Here is a 20,678-nt window from a genome sequence, read left to right as displayed (position 1 = left end):
TTGCTAATATAAAACACGAAAATGTCGTGGTGACTAAATAGGGGGAGTAAATAAGCCCTTTTTCTTTCTTTTTTTTTGTTTGTAAAAACTGGTGTGGTTTGCTGAAGGGGTAAATAAAAATAAAAAAAAATTATGTGGTTGTTGAGCCATTAGTTGAACCTAGTTGTTTACGAGCAGTAAACTTCACCGCTCAAGTGAATAGACCAAGCCAATATAGCCACGAGCAGTAAACTTCACCGCTCAAGTGGTGCTCAACGAACTAAGAAAGAAATAAGTACTAATTAGTTAAGTAGATTTAAACCGGTGTATGAGGGTAACTGTACATGACCAGGAACAAAAAAAAAGATACGTGATCGAGAAAAATAGGTAGCGGCAAAAGATTGAGCCTAAATGGCGTAACTGCTGTTGCGTAAAAGCTCGAGTAAATCCACTGTGAAGGGGGATCGAATGCGCATATGGCGAGGGAGATAAATTTGCATCATTCAAAAATGACATGTGTCGGTAAAAGGGGATAATCGCAGCGGCGAATAACGGAAAAAAATGAACGAGGGGCAAAAACAGTCTGAGGAGTTTGTTCCAGAAAATCTAAAATTAAATCGACTTCTAAAAAAGTAAAAGTTGCGGGAAGACAAAATTGTTGTGAAGTATGTTCAGTTTGGCAATGTTGACATAGGGAAACAGTATACTGGTTATCATGGCGTGCCAAATATGCCTTATAAAAATCACTAGAAATTGAAAGTAAAAAGGGTGAAGCTGGGCGAGAAAAACCATATGAAGGGATACAAACGAAATGTGTTCTCTCTGACGACTCCTTTGAGAGATGGGACGGGAGAGGTCGAAATCCATGGCGTGAAAATCTGGAAAAGACATGAAGAGAAAAGCGAAGCGAAAATTGATGTAGTTTGTGGTATAATTGCAAATGAAATATGTGGACGAATATAAACTAAGGAATAGCACACAGTTAAAAAGGATTCGTTGGAAAAACTACGTAATACGCTGGTCTGAAGGTCAGTGAAAGAGAAGACGTTGAAAATAGATTAAAATTTGATTTGCGCGAAAAATAAACACAAGTGAAAAAATAAAAACAAGTGAAAGAACAACATTCGTTGATTCATTTGGCGAATAGAAGCCGAATCATGGCAAAGTGAGAACTGTTTGAACAACGAGCATACATAAGCGATAGCAGCCCTTGAAATATACACGTCAGCGTGAACAATTAAAAAGAAGATATGAATATTCTTATAGCGGAACCGGCTTGTTACAAGTAGGACACACCGAATTTTGATTTTGTGAAGTGGCTGGTTGTAATTCGTGTAATTCATGGTCGTCAGCGTTGGCTGTAGCCGTGTTCTTACGTTGTGCGGAGGCGCATTTGCGTCGAGACAAAACAGTGGTTGACATCAATGGAAAGGATGTTGGCTTAATGGAGCAACAGTATAGAATTATGAAAACAAAACTATGAATGCATACAAGACCGAAAGTAAAATAAGTAAGCCAATCGTTTAGGGTGGTAGACTGAACCTCGTGTAGGTGGGATATCTCGTCTTTTAACATTGCTAACCGGGTAGTAAGTTGCCCATCTAGTATACGAAAAGTGTGGTCTAAAGAAGTCATTGTTTTGTTGTCGAATTGAAGCGGCGGTGTCAGATTCAATGAGCTGTAATGTAATCGCAAAGTTTTGTCGTCGTTATGTGTCCACGGAATGTAGCGAAATGATTTATGAGAGAAAAGTGGTAGATGAAAGGTGATGCGGTCCGAACAAGTTCTCAGACCGGTTTGCTGAGAGGCGAAAGTGAGATCACAAGGAAAATGATAAACAATAAGAGGAGAAATACGTAGAATGTGCGAAGAACTGTTGGTGGTATTGTAAGCATTAATTGAACCATGCTGTGTAGATAAGTAATAACGTCCTCCTAAATGAAACAATTCGTTGATATTTGAGCAATCGGGTGCCTTTTAGTGGCGGCGAACGAAATTAAATTGAGTGTCTCTGTGCCAGGGCAGGCCCAACCAACTAGTGTCATTGACCAGTTTTAAAATGTGTTGAGGGCAAACAAAAGTTTCGTCAGTTCGATAACATTTACCCAAAAGGCAACGATGTAAGATATATTCGGTATGTTGGCATCGAAGTAACGCTAATTCATCTCGAATAACTGGACCTTGGAAACAAATGCCTGAAAGGTTGTATTTGAGTGGCATTAAGTACTCAATTGTGCAAAGACCGTTGGCCGAAGTTAGTTCTGGTATGGTAAAAAGAAAGTTAATCCCAACTGACTTCCCCATGTGGTATTGGTAATCTACGAAAGGTTGTATTAAGAGGGGGAATCCCGCGCTCAATGCCGTAACAGTATTCTGTAAGGATGGTATTGTTTCTAGTCTGTGCTGTAGAGCGGTAGCCACAAACGAAGGTAATGGTAAACCCGACTAATTGTTTGTTATGTAATTTATGTGCCTGATGTAGAATATCATTAATTTCTGTGAAACGGAGTTGTTGCGAAAAAGTTCGAGTAACCTTTAAAGAAAATTTCGAAAGAAATTCCATGAAGTTGTTAAAATGACAATTTTCGTGCTTAGCGAACAATTTTAGCTGGGTTTGCCAATCGGAGAAAGTCGAGTCAATCTGGCGAAGAGCAGATTGAAGTTGGTTAACCTTGGTAAACAATCGGTTGGTAACTTTGGCGAGGTATACAGTTTTGCCATTAACCGTTCGTATCAGATAACCCATGGTTTGCGTGGCCTTAAGTGATGCCGTACACGTCTAAATGAGACCCAAAACATTATTCTTTTCACAAGATCTTCCTAGAACTTTGCTATAGAAAAACCGTGGAATTCCTAAAACACCAGCTGAACAAGCCCAAGGCGTCGTTCGTCTTCGCCTGGACCCTTGTTTGCGATTCTGCTGCGTTTCCAGCAACCATCGGCGTTCCTTCGCGCTTATGTTGTCACATTGCTTCAGAGCCCACAGTTTGCATTCATTTAGTGATGTTTTGTATGCATAGGGACAATTCATTGTCGAACTGAACCCGGTGGAATAGTGGTAGTATCTGTGCAAATAAGAATCGCATTTGATCAGTGAGGTATAGCTATGCACGGACAGAAGTCGTTGCATAGCCCTTTGAGCGGTATAGATCTGTTCTAACAATTGGTTCAAAAATTTCGAAAAGTTCGAAGCTCTTAGAAGCTGTGTGGCATTCTTGTCCCCTTGGCCTGCTGTTTCCTGTACTTTCTTCGCTGTACCCGCTTCAGCTTTTTCTCAGACACCAGCCGGATGTGAAGGGATGTCAGCCGGGCTTCTCGATGAAGCAGATAGATCAGGAGATACAGAGGAAGCTGAGATCTGCTGGAGGCGCGACGGTGAAGTCCGTGATGCCAGCCCTCTACGTCGTTGTTCGTTCGTACGGACTGTAGGAAGACGGTCCAGGTCGACGGCTCCCAGGTGCTGCCTTCTATCCAGGTTGATCGGACGTACTGGATGAACTGTCTAAGGTTTCCCTCCTTGGTTACTTGCGACTCCAAACGCTCAAACTGTGGTACAATCTCGTCTTCAGGAAGGAACGGCAATGCCATCACGCGACGGATTGTAGGGAACGGGTATCCGACAAATAAGTCACAGGTTTAAATCTCAAACTGGTTTAGGGACTTGTCAGAAATTAGCAGGGGGGGAGGGGGGTGGAAACAGAGGGGGGGTCACAACTTTTTGAGCCTCAGAAAAGGGAAGGGTCATGAAAAATGGGCAGTTAAAAGGGGGAGGGTCATGCAAATATATGCCCTTGATCATGTAGAGGTTCACCCACAGAAGAAAAAGGAAGTTCTTTATTTGGCAAAAAAAAGAGAAAAATACAACGGTTTACGGAACGTTATGGATATAAACTGTGAAGTACTATAGCAAGAATTTAACAAACATGTACTTTTCATTTATAACAATGCTATATAGTCTTATTGAAATTATGAATAATGTTGTTATTAATAATGTTAGTAGAGTTCTGGTTATCCTATTCATCACCGTTTTCAGCATCACCATCAATGCTGCTGTGAGAATCTTAATCATCATCATTTATCTCATCAGCATTAATACAATCACTTTCATCGTCATCATGATTTTCATTTAAGTTGAAGCGTAGATATTGCTTGATAATGTCCTGTGATTCTTTGGTGAACAATCCCTTTTCAAAGGCATATTGGATATATGGCCTTTGTGTTTTGAGGAGCCCACTTATTCCTTCATAATGAAGAGATAATGGGCCAATAGGTTCTGTAACATCATGCGACTCTTGCTGAGGTGCAATGGTTTCAACAACTCTTTTGCAGTTAGCTTCCATTCTTGTTGCCCTAGCTTTCTTTGCTTTCCTTTTATTTTGTTTTTGTTTCCTTTTTTTACTTGTTGGCTTGGAATACTGCACCTTAAAGAGCCTGGAACATTTTTCTTTCAATTCTGTAAGGCTGTTGTTAATATCACGTACTCTTGTTTGGAGAATGGTGATTTTGCCAATCTGTTGTTCAAATAACTTATGGGTAGCTTCCTCTCCATGTTTCAATTTCCCCGAAGAACTGAACAGTTTGTTGTCCATTATTTTAACTTCATCAAGAAGAGAACTCAGTTTTGAAGTTATTTATGTGCCTTTCCCAATGTTGTTGGTAATTCTGATATTATTACTAGGAACTAAGCTATAACCACCGTCAAAAACAGCTCCTACTGCGGCAGGAAGAGGGGGGGGGGGTCATGATATTTTAGGCCAAGCTCAGGGGGAGGGTTAGCAAATTTCACTCCCATTGCAGGGATGGGTCACCTAATTTCCGAACTCAAATTTAAAATTCCCACCCCCCCTCCCCCCCTGCTAATTTCTGACAAGTCCCTTACTGTTGTTTTCCCCGATTACAGATATCTTCGGTTCGCTATCCTAGTCCATGAGCCAAATCCTGAAATGCGGCTAGAAATCAATTTTCGTAGCACCCCCCGTAAGACATAGTGTATTTGTTATCAAATGAAAGCTTATTGTGTATACTTTAATAATATACTTGTTACTTTTTATGTAACCTGAGCGTAAGCGAGAAAATCAACTTTTCCCAAGGGGGGGGTGGGCAAGGACAATTTGCACTTGTAAACCCATAAAAACTATGAACAGGGAATTATTTGCACAAATAGCAAATGTTTTTACCCCAAACTTGACAAAAAAATTAATGCTCGTAATACTGTAGGAATCTTACGTATAAAACATGGTTTTGGGAGTTGCCATGGCAACTGTTTTCGTCCAAATAGTGAATTACAGAATTGTCATCTTCACTGGCCAAATTTCACTGTGAGTGTAATTTTGACAAAAAAAACGCGAAGAAGTTAAGAATGCCACTTTTAAAATTAGGCTTTTCTTGCGCATCCTTTGCCATAATTATCGCAGAAAAATAAGATAAACGCAAATTAAACTTTGGGGTGGGGGTGGGGGAGGGGTTGGGGCTGGCTGGAAGATAACGGAAGTACCTTTATTACACACTCAAAATACTCATACTATTGACAACTGAAATGCGTTTGCATTAAAACTCACTAACAATGTTTCTCTTGTAGTCACTAAGAGGTGTACCATGTAATTTTACTGCCTCAACTGTTGCCATGGCAACGTTTGTACGCTAAACGTTTAGAAGCATAGATAGTAGACTTTGTAATTGATGAAAACAGTAGCATTTGCGTCGTTTGTGTCTTTAAGACTAGGTGTTACATTTAACACAGGTCTTTTACTACACCCTTATTAGGTACATTTGAAGAGAGACATTGTACATTCTCATTTGAACTCGTGAGTCAAAATAATATTAAATATGTTTAAAACCACTGTGTTGCTATTAACATACTTTGTTCTCATCGTTTATAAGATAAACTGTGTGGAAATAGTAATGTACATGGTTAATTACACTTTCAATACAGTGTGTTCTAAACCAATGTGCTGTAAATAGCATTCTTTGTTTTCGTGGCCGGCTTACAGGAAAAAGAAATCCCAGGTTAGCTTTCATATTCATCACCGTCAGTATCATCATCGCTATCATCATCTTCGCTATCGTCCTTGCTAATACAGTTAAGGCAGTTATCTTGGCATGTGCATGCCTCCGTGCAGGGAAGGCCATTGCTGACACAAGAACAGCGTCGTGTTTGGCACGATCCTTTGCAGCGGCAGCAAATAAGTTCCATGAACGCTTGAGGGGCAGGTGCCTGGTTAGTCCAGTAGGCTTGAGAAATAGAACCTATAAAGCGTAGAGTTACCAGCCCTTCGAAGAGAATAAGGTTCTCTTGTTGTTGCGTGATCTTCATGCCATACAATCTTTTCGCTCCCAAATAAACATATCTTTAATTATTCTATTCCACTGCCTGAGACGTAGATTAATAACATACAATAGGGTTATTTAACAGACAATCGAAATATTCTGATACTGAGTGTGAAGAGGCAAGGGCCTGTTTCAATTAACACATTTTAATCTATTCAGCACTCGATTCACTACTCTTTTAAAGGGCGCGTGAAGAAGTAAATTCGTAAAAAGCGGAAAATGATCTTAACAAAAAATCTACTTACAAAGAAGACTGGAGAGATAAATATAAAGATACAATGAGACGAAACTTCTTAAATGTTGAGGATATGTACGAAACACGAAACATTCGCAGTGAAGAGGTTTACATAGAGGCAAAAATAAGAACATACAACGCCGGAAGGGGCATGAAACATGAATTATATGGGGCGGCGTAATTTAGCCCGCCTAAAGCGATGAAATAATGATGCATAAATGATACGTGAAAAAAAAACGAAAAAAAATTAACGTAAATTAATGGGTGCGAAAAGTATAAGATTTAAATACGAAAGAAATCAACAAATTACAAATTTGCGAAAACAGAATGTTTTATTTTAAGCAGATAGCCACAAAAGGCTTCTGAAATTTGAGGCATTGACATTTAATTGCGAGCTAAGGCCATTATCAGTTCAAATAATTCCACCTGAAGACAGCTGTGTGTGAGTTCAACCAACGTTTAAGGCACATATGTTTTCATTTCTCAGAGAGGCCGATATGTCAAAATTTTTGAAATGATTTACTTGACGCTCCTTTAATGCAGCCAGCTTACCCGTTCGAGGGTTCATTTAACCTCTCTTTTTCTCCTCTTTCGCATTGTGTGCCGCAAAATTCGAGAAGTTACGCGAGGAATTACAAATATTACACTGCCAGTCGCCAAACGTTTATAATATAATACATAAATGAAAAAATATCTTTCCAATCCTGTAATAACCGTTAGAAAAATGGAATGTTTTAATACCTTAGCACTATATCTTACCAAGATACAACTTGCATCTGCCTACTACGTCACATTAGCAGGAAGATATAGAAGATGAATTTCCGCGGAATGTGAACAAATGACTACTTTGTTGGAACTGCAAATAAAAAAACTTTCCTATGAGGTATGTTTAAATAGCAGCTTATCAACAACAGTCCTATTGGCTGAAAACTGATGCGTCTGACGTTCACCTTCAAACCAGCCATAGCTATTAATTGAATACGTGCGAGTCAACTTATTGGTGCTAATTAAGACTTGAAGTTCTTCAAATTTGCAACAATTTCCCCTCAGCTTCCACACATGTTTAGAAAGCAGGATTTTGCAAAAATGGATGTTCTCCTCCACTTTGTTTTTTTCTTGCCGATTAAGAATGTTTTATCTTGTTTGGATGGTGAGGATATGTCACTGTGCCTTTTCTTAGCTTTTATTACGAGTTGCCATTTTATGCTATTTATTTGCATTTCACTTCCGATTGTTACCCATGTATATTTTACTTTTTTATTTTCTTCTTTACGTTTATCTTTTAATGTTAAAGGTCTCGGTTGTTTTGAAGCGAGGGATTTTTAAAGACTGAAAAAAAAATCCTCCGGTTTTCAGTGCAGAAATCTGTTCCCAATCCTGTACTCAAGGGAGTATGTCGCAAGTTTGGATCAATTTGGAGGCGATATTCTAATTTCATTTATTTACCTTTTCTTGTCCTATGGTGAAAAACCCAAACTTTACTTCGCAACACATTACCTGAAATTATGTTGACGGTTTATCAAGTATTTCCTCAAATTAGATTACATTCAGTCATAGCACAGTTAGAGCACGCATATGCAACGAGCTATGCAATAAGCCTCCTAACCGAGTTTTGCGGAAAATAGATCATCCCTAGCTTATACTGGCCTCACGACTGGATTTCATTTCGATTCTGAATTCTTTTTATTCATCAATCCTTACTCTATTGTGCTTAAGTTCAATTCATGTTCTTTTGTTTTAGTGTCAGAATAACTCCAACTAGGGGTGATAACCACGTTTAAACTTTATACCGGATTTTTAAGTATTCATAATTTGTGAAATTGTCATATTGGCAAAATTGTTTGACAGCATGACAGAATTGTCAAAACACCATGAAGGGGTATCACCCTTCAATTCATATTAAAAAGAAAAATGATATTAATAACAATAACAACACGTTTTGCCTTCGTTTGAATAACACGGATCATATCGCCTATTTCAGACAGAATTTCTTCTTTCATGATCTGAGAGAGCGTGGAAACATATATCCGGTACTCAAACGTTCATATAAAAAAGTGTTTCATGAAAATCAGGAACATCCACAATCCTCCTCAGATCAGTCCTAGTGTTATGATTTAAACGTTTCATCTATTTTAGATCAATGCCGTATCTTAGCATTTCCATCCACTCTGTTTTTCGTGGGAGAACGTCTTGTGAACCATACCATAACAAACATCAGTGTGATTGACAGGGACACGTGTGAATATAGTTGCTACCTGAACCATAACTGTGTCAGTGTCAACTTTTATTTTGGACCAAGTGAAGCAGGAATACAAAACTGTGAACTTAACAACTCAACAAGTAAAGAAGATGATAAGGATCTGGTGAAGGCAACGAACTATGTGTACCATGGAACAAAAGTACGGAGACAATGTCTTTAAGCGATCGATTTAAATGTATCCTAAGTTCTAAGGGAGAATTTTACGTTTTTTCAGTTTGTTTACCTTTGTTACAGTGTTCATACGTTAAAACCAAATCAACAGGTTCCTTTTTAATAATTTTCGGAATTTTTGTTTTGTTTTGTAACATTTCCATGTTTGTTAATGTACTTACCTTTGTGATCATTAAAACCAAACCAACAGCCTCCACCAAAAATATTTTGTAGAATGATGATATTATATAATTTTTTTATTTGTTTACTTAATCATTACCTACTGTATTTATTATGTTTTTCATTTCTTTATACATTTAAACGTCACTTTTTTATTATTCTTTTTATTGTTTGTTTTTTTTTAATTATTATTTTTCAGAATGCTTGTAGCCGTGCTCGCTGCAATAACAACGCCATTTGTCAGTCTGGTTTTACATGCAAGGGATATCGATGCTTATGTTCTGTTGGATTTGCGGGAGCTCACTGTGAACAAGGTGAGAATTAAAAACGCGTTCGTACTAGTTTTTTTGTCGACAACAAAAATTGTTAGCAGTTCATATTCTGGAACCAACCAGCTAAATCGATGTTAAGGGATTGTTTCAGTGTATAACGTGCCCACAGCTTCATTTTAATTGTGATTACTACAGCTTGAATTTCTCTGTGCTTTTGGTATTAATTCTCTCTATTTAGATGTTGACGAGTGTAAAAATAAAACTCACGGATGCGATGCTAATGCCGAATGCCATAATACCAAGGGATCATTTATTTGTAAATGCAAGGCTGGTTATGTGGGAAATGGTCAAAATTGTGCAAGTAAGGAACTCATCTGTTTCATGATTCCTCACCGTATTCATAGTGGCGACAGATCTGAGTCGCCAAACGCGAAAACGAGGTATTGTAGGATAAAATGATAGAGGTTTGAAAGGTGAAGCTACCTTTCTATTTGAAATGAAAAATCGTTGGGATAATATGGTAATTTTCTATTATTTTGATGAGTACTTCTTTTAATTACGAACAAACTTGTGAAGTGTATCGATGCCGGTCCCCACCACTGAGGATATGTACCAACGTCAATGCTAAGCATAATGTGGCATATTTTCCTCCCGTGGATTACTCTCTGAAGGTCATAAGTAAAAGAGACTTTCCTGCAGTTGAGGTCGGCTAGCTGTAATACTTTGAAATGTCTCTGGTTTCTCGTCTCGTTGAAACTTTTTTTCTGATTGGCAAGCTTGGTTCGGCTTTACCATGTTCGATCGAGAGGCACTTTGTAATACATGACACGCCTTAATTTAGAAGGAGTTATTAAGGGATGATTTCATATGGACAAAGGCCTCGAGATTATTTCCGACCCTTGTATTTGTCACCGTTGTAAGCATCAAAAACGACTCATGCACGAATGAAGAAAAAGCATCCCATATTGTTAAGTTTCCTGAAGTGCCTGAAAGCACGTTCTCAATTTTTTTTCTGTATCAGAAATTTCTGGCTGTGACCAAAATCCATGCCACAATGAAGGAACCTGTATCCCCCAAAGTGAAGGATACAAATGTACATGTTTACAAGGATTCACTGGGGATCATTGCGAAACAGGTTCGATAAGCAATGTTTTATTCTCACTTTAAAATTAATTAAATAGGCATTAATTATTGTTCCTGTGAGATATTCGAGAGTTGTGGTAAGTATATCGACTTAATTTAAAGATATCACTACAGATGTCAACTGGGATTTACCAAACTCTTTAATCCAAAATCATTTTACGAAATGATGGAGTTAAGTTTTGAATAAATTAAAACTAACGGTCTTGCTGAGAAACAGTTTTACAAATGGGCCTAACTAACAAGATTTACCGATGGAAAACCGTGACTTATTGTATGCGAAGAAACGAGCATTTTTATACATATTTCAAGAATGATATTTTCCTAGTAAAGTATAGTTTAAATCTTAAAAACCCCTATCCCTATAACCATATAGTGAAATGATTCAAAGACAGCTGGAGATTTGCCGAAAAATTGATTTTGTAGATATAGACGACTGTGCTAACAGTCCTTGTCTGAACAAAGGAACCTGCTTTGACGATATCAACAAATACAGATGCAGCTGTGCAATTGGGTTTAGTGGAATAAATTGCGAAATAGGTAGGCTGATTATAGTGTATATATTAGCCATGTTAAAATGGTAGTGCGTCATAATCAAGTAATAAAACATGGTGACAAATTCCTGCTTTCATGATTACATACTAAACATATTATGCTAAATCTGTGTTATATATCTTCTTCGCCAGCTCGTATTGCAATATAGCGGTTCTGGTCCCTTAGCTTTGTAAAACCCGGTATTACATGCCTTCAGGCAAAGAAACAACTAGCTATAAACCTACTGAGTTTTTTTTACAGATAATGACGAGTGTGCTCAAAATACTCACACATGTAGTTTAACTAGCGGGGTTTGTAAAAACACGCCAGGATCATTTCGATGCAGTTGTAAACCTGGGTTCATCGGAGACGGACACAATTGTGAAGGTTTGTCAATATGTTACCGGCATTTATCATATAAACTACAGTGTTATAGAAGGGTTTCTAGCCCTGAGAAAAGCCGTAACAGCACTCGTGAAAAAATATCGTATTATTTTTTTTTTACGTGTGTTTTATATCGCCAATCAGATGCTGACACTTCACTCGCATTTGGCGCCACTCGGTCAGGTTGATGAAAGAACGGCGTTCAAACTTTCCTAGAAAAGGGAAGAAAAGCAAAATATGGAAAGAAAAACCGAAAAATACGTTTTCAGTGGCCTTGGTGATGGAATTTTTCTCGCGGCTCAGAACGAAAATCCACAACTTGAAGATTTGCCACAGGCCGATTTTGGCCGTGTATCCGAGAATTTTGTATATTGAAAATTATGCCCATGGTTTGTTTTTGTCGTGTTCCAACGCATTTTTCATGTTGAGCCTTAGAGCCAACGCACTTTACGATTTTAATTCGGAGATTGTCGATCCTTTTATTTTCATTCATTATTAAAGTTGACTATTCATTGCCAGTGAAGGGCTATTGTGTTTAGCTGATAAACAAAATAATACATGGTTGTTTGTGGATATGGAATTTCTTTTCCCGTGTTCAACCCGACCTCTCACTCGTTCGTTGCGCTCACTCGTGAGCTATCGAGTTGAACATTCGAAGAGAAATTCCATATCTACCCACGCCCATGTATTATTCACTATAGAGCACTATATAACAATTATGAAGTAAGGTTTGCTCTTATGAGTGACGGAGTTTGCGGTCAGCAAATTGCATAAAGATAACGATAACGAAAATGTAACGATTCAGTTGTAAGGCAAGGAGCAAAAAGTCTTTAATACTGCTCATAAAAAGCAAAGAGGAGATCTAAAATTTGAACACTCAATGTACAAGTTTTCACTAAAGGGACCGACGTGATGAAAATGTAGCTTTCTCGTGCTTGGAACATAATTTTTCCAATTGTATCGTCGTGTTGCAAAGTAGCTAGAGTGTGGATCAACCACTGATTCTTTCTCTAGGTAGAGAGACATAGCATAAACCATCCGTGTTTTTCATTTCTACTGTTGCAGGATACATAAAAAATTCAGTCATATTGTCGAAAAATGAATCTTACTTAGCATATCTTCGTGAGTTCCTGGTTCCTGCCGTTGGACATTATTCTCACTGGTTGCTTTGCTACCGAGCCTCTTCACATGGCTGGGCTGGCGATGCCTTCCACACTCGTTGCGACGGAAAAAAAGATATGTTAACAATTATACAGAAAGACCAGAATGTTTTTGGTGGGTACACCGATATTCCATGGGGTAAGAAACTGTATCCTCTTTAAACATAATAGTGACGATCTTACTCGCATGTAGTCCGCCTATCGATGTCACATCTGTCAAACAAAAAAAGTTAAGAATCTCTTGGCGCTAGTCGAAATGACTCCCAACTGATCTAGTATCTTCACTCCTCTTCCCCGCTCTACGTCAATCAATGTATGCGAACAACACTTAGCAAACGTGCCCTCTCATTTTCGGATAACAAGATTAAAAGTTCCAATGTCAAACATACAGATACATGGAGACTACTTGATGCGCGAATCCAGACTTTAAAAGAATATCGATCATATCTAAGACGTTTTGTCAATCCGTCACTACCTACCAGTTTATGACTGCACTCATGTTATAGCTACTTGAATCAATCTTTAGATGTGTTACCTCAACTTTTTCCGACAGTTTTGTAAACAGCTTTTATAACCAGACTGAATGTTATAGATAGAAATCACGAAAACGACTCACGCATACGTAACCGTTATAAAGTAATAGTACCCTCCCTAGTTCATGTGCAAATATGTAATGTAAAATCAGTACCATAACCCTTAACTTCAAAACTTGGTGCAAGAAGATTATGCCCTTTCTATCTTGAAGATTTCGTGAATAATATTTAAAACCGATCATCCGAAAAAAAAGCTATTAATGATGCATTGATTAAAATGTTTCCTTAGCCGATTGTCCTCCGGGAGCAAGAACAAAGGACCGGTCTGGTCGCTGTTGTGTATTCCCTTTCAAGTATGAAGGCCGTACCTACAACTCCTGCACAAAGAGTGACTCTTTTATTGGAAGGTGGTGCTCATTCGAGGCTGTCTTCAAACGTGACTGGGCTTATTGCAGTAAGAATAAATGTAATTTTTCATGAGATATACATATCAGTATTTTCCTCTTTCCCTTTTTTCAGTCTCAATACCTTCATGACAAAAAATATGCAACAAATAAGTCATTAGATGATTTCCTTCAAGTTCGGCTGTATGTTTCCAGCTTCTATAGAATAAGTAAACTAAGTAAAAACATTTCTATGAGAGGATTGCAATTTTTTTCTCATCGTCTTGACCTGTAGATGATGATCCATATGAAGGATATCGTAAGACCGACAAGGCTTTCATTTATTCGCTTGAAAACAAAGAAGGACTGGCGCCGTTCAAAAGTATGGTGAAGCGTGGTTCCCAAGCGATCTATATGGGGATAAGTTATGGTCCAACATTTGGCGGTGGCCACGATATTTGTGTTGCTAACAACGCAGCTCATAATGCTCATTCGTACACCAACTTTGGTCACTCTTTCTTGGCTCCAAGTGAAGTAAAGGAAAAGGTTACAGTGTTAGCTGGAACCTACCATTTTACTCCTAATGAAGTAGAGGTTTTTTATCTCCCTTAGAGCTGGAATTACAATTGCAGGTCTATTTCTGTTTCTAAGCCAGGTATTTGAACTGACATTGTCTCTACCCACTGAGGAATGTTAATTTTTTTGTAACAGCAACTGTAGGCGTAGGTGTAGGCGTGTAATATGCAAGGAAGTACGTGCTGTAGTTGCCTTAACCAGGATAAACTCCAAGGTTATAGGTTACTGAGGCTCAACTCACGCGCAGACTTTTGATTATGTTTAGCGGGCACTATGATTAAAGTTGTAATTGAAGATTCTCTGCTTTGTTGTTGATATTATTATTACTGCATGCCTTAAAGTGAGATCAGAGGTTTCAACTTTTAATTAATTTTTATGTCTAATCGAAACTAAGTAATCCAAAAATATTTTGACAGGGGTGAAGAACAACTTTTACAAATCTTACGGAATAATTGGCAGGGTATTGTAATTTATTTTAGAGGCGTAAAACCACAACACGTCTCATAATCATTTTGGAATCTTAATATTTACACGTTGAACAAAGTCGGGTAACAATTAGAAATCTTCACAAGATACTTTCTCTGGAAAGCAATTATGCTGTCGTAACCACTCACTCTTATGAAAGCAGGGGCGAAGTTTTCGTCTTTTCTTGGAGATTTTTACTGTTTTCATTAATTTCTTTAAAGGTTTTACATTACTCAGGATGCCAATTATTCTCAGGATATTTGCTTCAAGCTCAACACAGTTATTAGATGTGTTATAACCAGCAAACGAGACATGGACGCCAAAATAACGCTTTAGCAGTGGTCATGAACGCTGCGCAATGCTCACTTATGTGATGATAAACTACTGAAACAATGAACGTAGCACTCTCCTTTCATTTGTTTCTGTTAATCATAATTCGGTCTTTCTAGTTATGTCTTGCGCATTAAATTTACTGTGCGGTTCTACTTGAACAAGATATAATCCATGTTAACAATTTCGAGACATTTTCGTAATAAAATTGTTAACTTATATCAGTAACAACTTTAAGGACCCCAAAAATCTGACGAGAAAAATCGACTTAAACAACGCGAGTTATGAAACAAAAACACTCTTCTAGAAGCTTACACCCACTAAAGGACTTCATGTTTTACAAAGACCTAACAATATGGTCAAAAACATTTTTAATTAAAAGTTATTTTTAACTCAATCGAAACTCGATTGAATATGTTGATATTGTGTGACTCACGCAACTGTAGAGGCAATAGCCTGCCCCGATATCCTCATTTTCTGGCAATTCATTGTGTAATTATTTTAACTTTTAACTTTAATCCTCACCTAGTGAACAGGGAGAAATGTGTAATTACAGTGCAAACAAAGTATACTAAAGGAATAACAGTTAGGAATTCACAATTCTTCTTTGATTTTGTAAATTCTCCCCCCCCCCCCCCCCCCCGCCAACAACACAACAACAACACAATCTGTTTTTGGCCAAGAGAGAAGTTTATTCAGCTAGATCCTAGAATAATGAAATAGGACCGAACAGTGACAAACAAGGAAGCGAAATAAACCTCTCTGCCACCTCACCTAAACACACTAACAAGAAATGGGTGGGTGGGCGGGAAAAACAACGCCGCGGAAGAAGAAGCGCTCGCGGACGGCTTGGTTGCCTTGCGATGACCATACAAAGTACGGCTTTCTAAAGGTAGAAACGAATCTCCCCATTGGCGCAATCCACGTTCGATCTCTAACAGAACTGCACCGTGAAAACTCAAAACAGCCTGCCATTCGTAAAGCTGGGAAAAATACATTAGCGAAACCAGATGTTTAAGACGGGAAGAACGTTCCACCTCAGATAAATCTGGGGACAAAAGGATCTGGCCATAACCGGCAACGAATTCTTCGAGTTTAAGCTCCTCGTATTTGACGTCGCGGCGACCGTGAGTAATGCTGAGATAACAATGTGGCCATGACTGCGGACACAAGACGGTGCTTGTTATCTTGGCTTCTTTCCCAGACTTGAGAGACTTACCGCCGTGCTATCTTGGCCTTCGTACTAAGAGGACTTTGCAGATCACTGTCGTCACCATCAGAATCACTAGTCGACGCACTTGAGTCAGTTAACCCAAGCTGGGCGACTTGTTGATCAGCTTTTCGGGAGAGGCGGGCCATAGCCCGTAATTCGGGCAAAGTAACGGCAGAAACAGGTTGTGATGCTGGAGCAACATCATGGCCATCAGAAAGCGGGCGCGTGGACGCGTTGTGACCATCCGTCGCCTTTGTCTTCTCCACCAAGGCTCGTAGTTTCTTATTATCTGCTTGAACCTCTGCTAAACCAGTAGTTAACGACTGGACCGCACCGAGCAAAGAATTCAAAGTAGCTTGAATGGTTGAATCGTTCAGAGAAGCGTCCTGTGCTTGGGGGTCGGTGTCGTCTTCATCTGCTAACTCTTCTTGATCATCTGGCACCGGCCCGGGACACTGTTTATCAAATTTCCCGAGCTGGTGCTCGGCTTGGGGAATTTTACAACCTGGACAACGCTTGGTTCGACCCATTGAGATCAATAAACGTACGAAAAACAACGCCACTTGACAAAACACTGTTCACGCTACGAGAGCTGTAACAATACTGAAACCTAATACTGTAAACAATAAAGAATAGACAAAGGTGTGTCACGTGGCGTGAGGCAATTAATCCCTTTGCGCAATAGTGCCCAAAGAGGGAACATTGACAATAATACTTTTTTTCCAATTGCGGTACTTTTACCCATTCACATGTCATAACTTGGGAAATGTGGAAGCGAGCCCTCACTATAATTTACGTTTTGCGCTCAAAAGATGGTCATTAACAGCATCTGCTGTCTGTCGCGTATTTTATCTTTCACAAAGTATCTGGCGTGTTATATGGAAGGAATAAGAACTTAGCGGGATCTCCATTTCCTGTTTATTTCATTTAAAATGCACATAAAACATATTGATAAACAACCAAAGTGCATAAGCCAGTAAATATTTCACGCTAGTTTGAATGACAGTTTGAATGACATCACCATACAGATAGACAACATCTTTTTTTTTTTAATTAATGAGCATGAGAGAATCAACTGTAATGAAAAAAAAGAAATGTACTAGATTAGCGCACCATATTTGCACCTTGATTTATAAAAATCAATACTATAAATTAATATGAAAAGAATCCAAGCACGTTTCAAGAAATACAGTCACGCTAAGAGGTGTGTAGATATTAATTTTCTTCATTTTGTATGTGTGAATTTCCAACGCATTTTTCTGAGTTAGCGTGTCCTGACCTTAAACTTGAATTATATTGGAGTTTTCATTCTGCTCTCAAGTTCCATTCAAACCATTTGCGTTATGCGTGTTTGACGCAAGTCATCATCAGTATTTTATGCACGACTTACTCGTTCGACTCACTCGATCGAGGTCAGATAAAAATTCAGAGTAAAAGTTCTGTGAAGACCGTAAACAAGTAAAACAAACTGTTACGGCTGATGGCTTCTTGTTTATATCGGTTGCCTTAAAAGAGAAAATAGAATGAATTGGATTGAGTTCAAATGGAAGTGACGTTAGTGAAGCTGTTTTACATAGAACAACCATTAAGACCCCTAAGTGTTAAAGAATGCGAATAGGTGATGTGAGGAGAGAAAATGCAACGGGTTTGACATTCATTGAGGGTGAAAATATAGATTGTCAACGATCTCTTTTAATTAGACACTGGCTCAAAAACTTATAAATGTCACTTCTGTTTCGAGCCCATGTAAAATTTTGAAATGTAAACAATCGGAAAAGGAATTCCTTCAAGGGATGAATTATTTTTGAAAAGGGGAGGGAGGATTATTCACCAATGTGTCGAGGTTAACTGCTTGGGTCTGCTTTCCCCCCTGTCATTACTTTACAAAACATTTTATTAAAGAGGGAAAACGCCTTAGGTTTATGTAACAAAACAATGTGGATGAACGGCAGCGTCTAAACTCGGTTGGGTTGCTATGAATGTTAACTGTAGATTCATGAACAGCGGAGCTGTGGACTTTTCGCCTTGTAAAAATCCTCTTCTTCACGTTTCTGATGGAGCTTGTCACAGCTTGTCACAGCTAATTATCAATGCAGGACAGAAGTATGCATTCAAGGTATGGCTCTCAAGCTTTCCATCATCAAGAAATGGTCATTGGCGGCTCCTCACCTCTGCGATATCAAGTGTGAACAAGAGATCACGGGCCAAAGCTATAACTACAACAGAAAATACAAAATGTGTGAACTGAATAACCGCACTAAGAAGGCAAGACCACAGGATTTTATTTTTCAGCCCCCTCATGGTTTCATATCCGACGATTGAACGGTGAGAATTAAAAAATCTGTATAACTATCTCATCTGCATTTCCTTAAAGATACGGTAGACCTTCGCGGGTGTCCTTCGCAAAAAAGAAATCTTTAACGCGCCATTTGAAGTGTAACCACCATAAAGTATGTATCAGTGGGAAAGTTATAAATGCATGTGTTTTGTGACAGAAGTATTCTAGCATACGGAGCAGTAGCCTATCTGAGATGCAACACCCCTGAAGGGACAAAATGCACTAAGGCTCTACAACAGCAATTTATCAGACACCGAGTACGACTCATTAACGATATCACTTCACCCAGTGCGTGGAGATTCTGTCCAACCTTATCAATCCCTGCAGATATCATCACTAGAGGAGTAGATGCCAAAGTCTTCATCTCCAAACTATGAAACTGGAACCATGGTTCATCCTAGCTTCTACGACCACCACGAGAATGGCCATCAAACACCATTGGCGAAATTCAAGATACCGAATCAACAATAGATACAACTTCAATACTCGCCAACCTCACAAACACACAGGAAAATTCCAATCTATTGAATGTCATCGATATCATCAGATGCAATACCTTGAACAAAACACTCAGAATCACAGCCTTTGTGATCCACTTTGTCAAAAAGAGGATACACAAACACTGTCACTGCCATAGACTTGAACCACGTACGCGTCACCCTGGTTAAACAAAGGGAGACTGCAAAACACACAACTCCCCTATAGCGCCAAATACCTCGTTCTGATTCCAGCAGAAAGCTATACTTAGCAACACATTGTCAGAGACACACACCTGATAGTTTTACACGGCGGTGTACGCGACACTATTACTCAGCTTCGACAATCGTTTTGGATCCCTAAAGGCCGACAACTAGTAAAAAAAGAACTAAAAAGATGTGTGACCTGTAGAAAAGTGGAATGACTGTCATTCCGCTCAGTTGCCTCTTCCCCATTACCAGAAATAAGAGTCACAGGATACCAACCCTTTCGAGTCACCGGAGTTGACTACGCAGGCCCATTATACATCCGTAGCACCAAAAAAAGAAGTTGTCAAAGTATACATCTATCTCTTTACCTGTGTAGCAAGACGAGCGATACATGTTGAGATCGTAGAAGATCAAACTGCAAGCTCGTTTTTAAGGGCCTTCAGGCGATTCATAAACAGGACGACAGGACGAGCTCCCCGGTGGGGTGGCTTATGAACGATTGATTGAATTAGTCAAACGAAGACTTAAAAAGCTATCGGAAACAATTCTCTGAATTTTTATAGAATTACAAACCATACTAGCTAAGGTCGAGGCTACACTCAACAGTCGCCCACTCACCTTTACGTATACAGATGTTAATAATGGTCACCCATTACTCCATCTCATTTCCCATGTGGACAATGTCTTTTAACTTTGCCAGATATAGCAAATGATTCAGATGATTCAGAGTACATACCACAAGCATCATCCCATGATTTATCAGAACGAGTGAAATACCATCGAAAGATGATGCAAAATTTCTGGGAACAGTGGCAAAAGGAATACTTAACCAGTCTCCGAGAACAACGCTCATTACAAAGAAACACACATTTCTCAGGAGAAACTGTCACTGTGGGAAAAATCGCCCTGATACAGGACGAAACGCCACGCAATCAATGGAAACTAGGACTCATTACACAATCACACGAAGGAGAGGATGGTTTTACACGCCCTGTAACCTCAAGAACAGCAAACAGAAATCACATCGCCAGGCCGATTAAAAAACTTTACCCTATTAAAGTGTAAGGGGACGGAGTTGAACTTAAAGACTCACAACAGAAAAAGAACGAAGAGGAGAACATACCAAGAACAAGAAGACCAACACGAGCTGCAGCATAAGAAGCTAGTAAACGAATCAAAGCACACTCTGAACATTTAATGTCGGAAATTCTAGACTGATATTCAATACCACGTAACTGTAACTGTCTCTTCTTTACTGTGTACTTTATTGCTGGGCCGGGAGGGTGTCATGAAAATTTAAACGCCCGTCAATCACTTCTGTTACGTCACAATTACTAACTTACTAATTACTTCACTTTCATTGTACAGTTCAGTCTGGTTGATAATAAACTTAGTCAGTCTGATCAAAGAGGACGGGAACGTCATTTCAGAACGGGAAAGCGCGCGGATAATCAAGACACGACTCTATTTCCACTTCCGGTGTTAGCGTTGCCGTTCTCCTCATCAAGTTCAGGACGTCATTTCGCTGGCTTT

General features: G+C 38.9%; 1 protein-coding gene and 1 pseudogene across 1 annotated transcript; one reads left to right on the top strand and one right to left on the bottom strand.

Annotated features, from left to right (window-relative positions):
- Nucleotides 1–51: 51 nt before the first annotated feature.
- LOC113680224 (uncharacterized) lies at nucleotides 52–2,869 on the bottom strand (annotated as a pseudogene).
- Nucleotides 2,870–7,455: 4,586 nt separating this feature from the next.
- On the top strand, nucleotides 7,456–14,407 carry LOC149052968 (uncharacterized). The gene is made up of 10 exons (XM_089212894.1): nucleotides 7,456–7,691; nucleotides 8,678–8,940; nucleotides 9,331–9,445; nucleotides 9,642–9,764; nucleotides 10,425–10,538; nucleotides 10,970–11,083; nucleotides 11,339–11,464; nucleotides 12,527–12,760; nucleotides 13,444–13,608; nucleotides 13,833–14,407. Exons 1-10 carry the CDS (start codon nucleotides 7,601–7,603, stop codon nucleotides 14,147–14,149), a joined length of 1,662 nt encoding a protein of 553 aa, XP_089069020.1. The 5' UTR covers nucleotides 7,456–7,600; the 3' UTR covers nucleotides 14,150–14,407.
- Nucleotides 14,408–20,678: the final 6,271 nt, after the last annotated feature.

Source organism: Pocillopora damicornis, chromosome 1 (genome assembly GCF_964200805.1).
Source record: "Pocillopora damicornis chromosome 1, jaPocDami1.2, whole genome shotgun sequence".
NCBI lineage: Eukaryota > Metazoa > Cnidaria > Anthozoa > Scleractinia > Pocilloporidae > Pocillopora > Pocillopora damicornis.
The sequence above is the reverse complement of the archived record's forward strand: the minus strand, read 5'-3'. Positions and strand labels throughout refer to the sequence as shown.

Excerpts from the sequence above, each read along its gene's own strand:
- LOC149052968 (XM_089212894.1), top strand. The coding sequence starts at position 7,601 with ATGTTTAGAAAGCAGGATTTTGCAAAAATGGATGTTCTCCTCCACTTT. Across the intron at positions 11,465-12,526 it reads AGACGGACACAATTGTGAAG|GATACATAAAAAATTCAGTC; the intron begins GTTTGTCAATAT and ends CTACTGTTGCAG. Across the intron at positions 12,761-13,443 it reads GTACACCGATATTCCATGGG|CCGATTGTCCTCCGGGAGCA; the intron begins GTAAGAAACTGT and ends ATGTTTCCTTAG.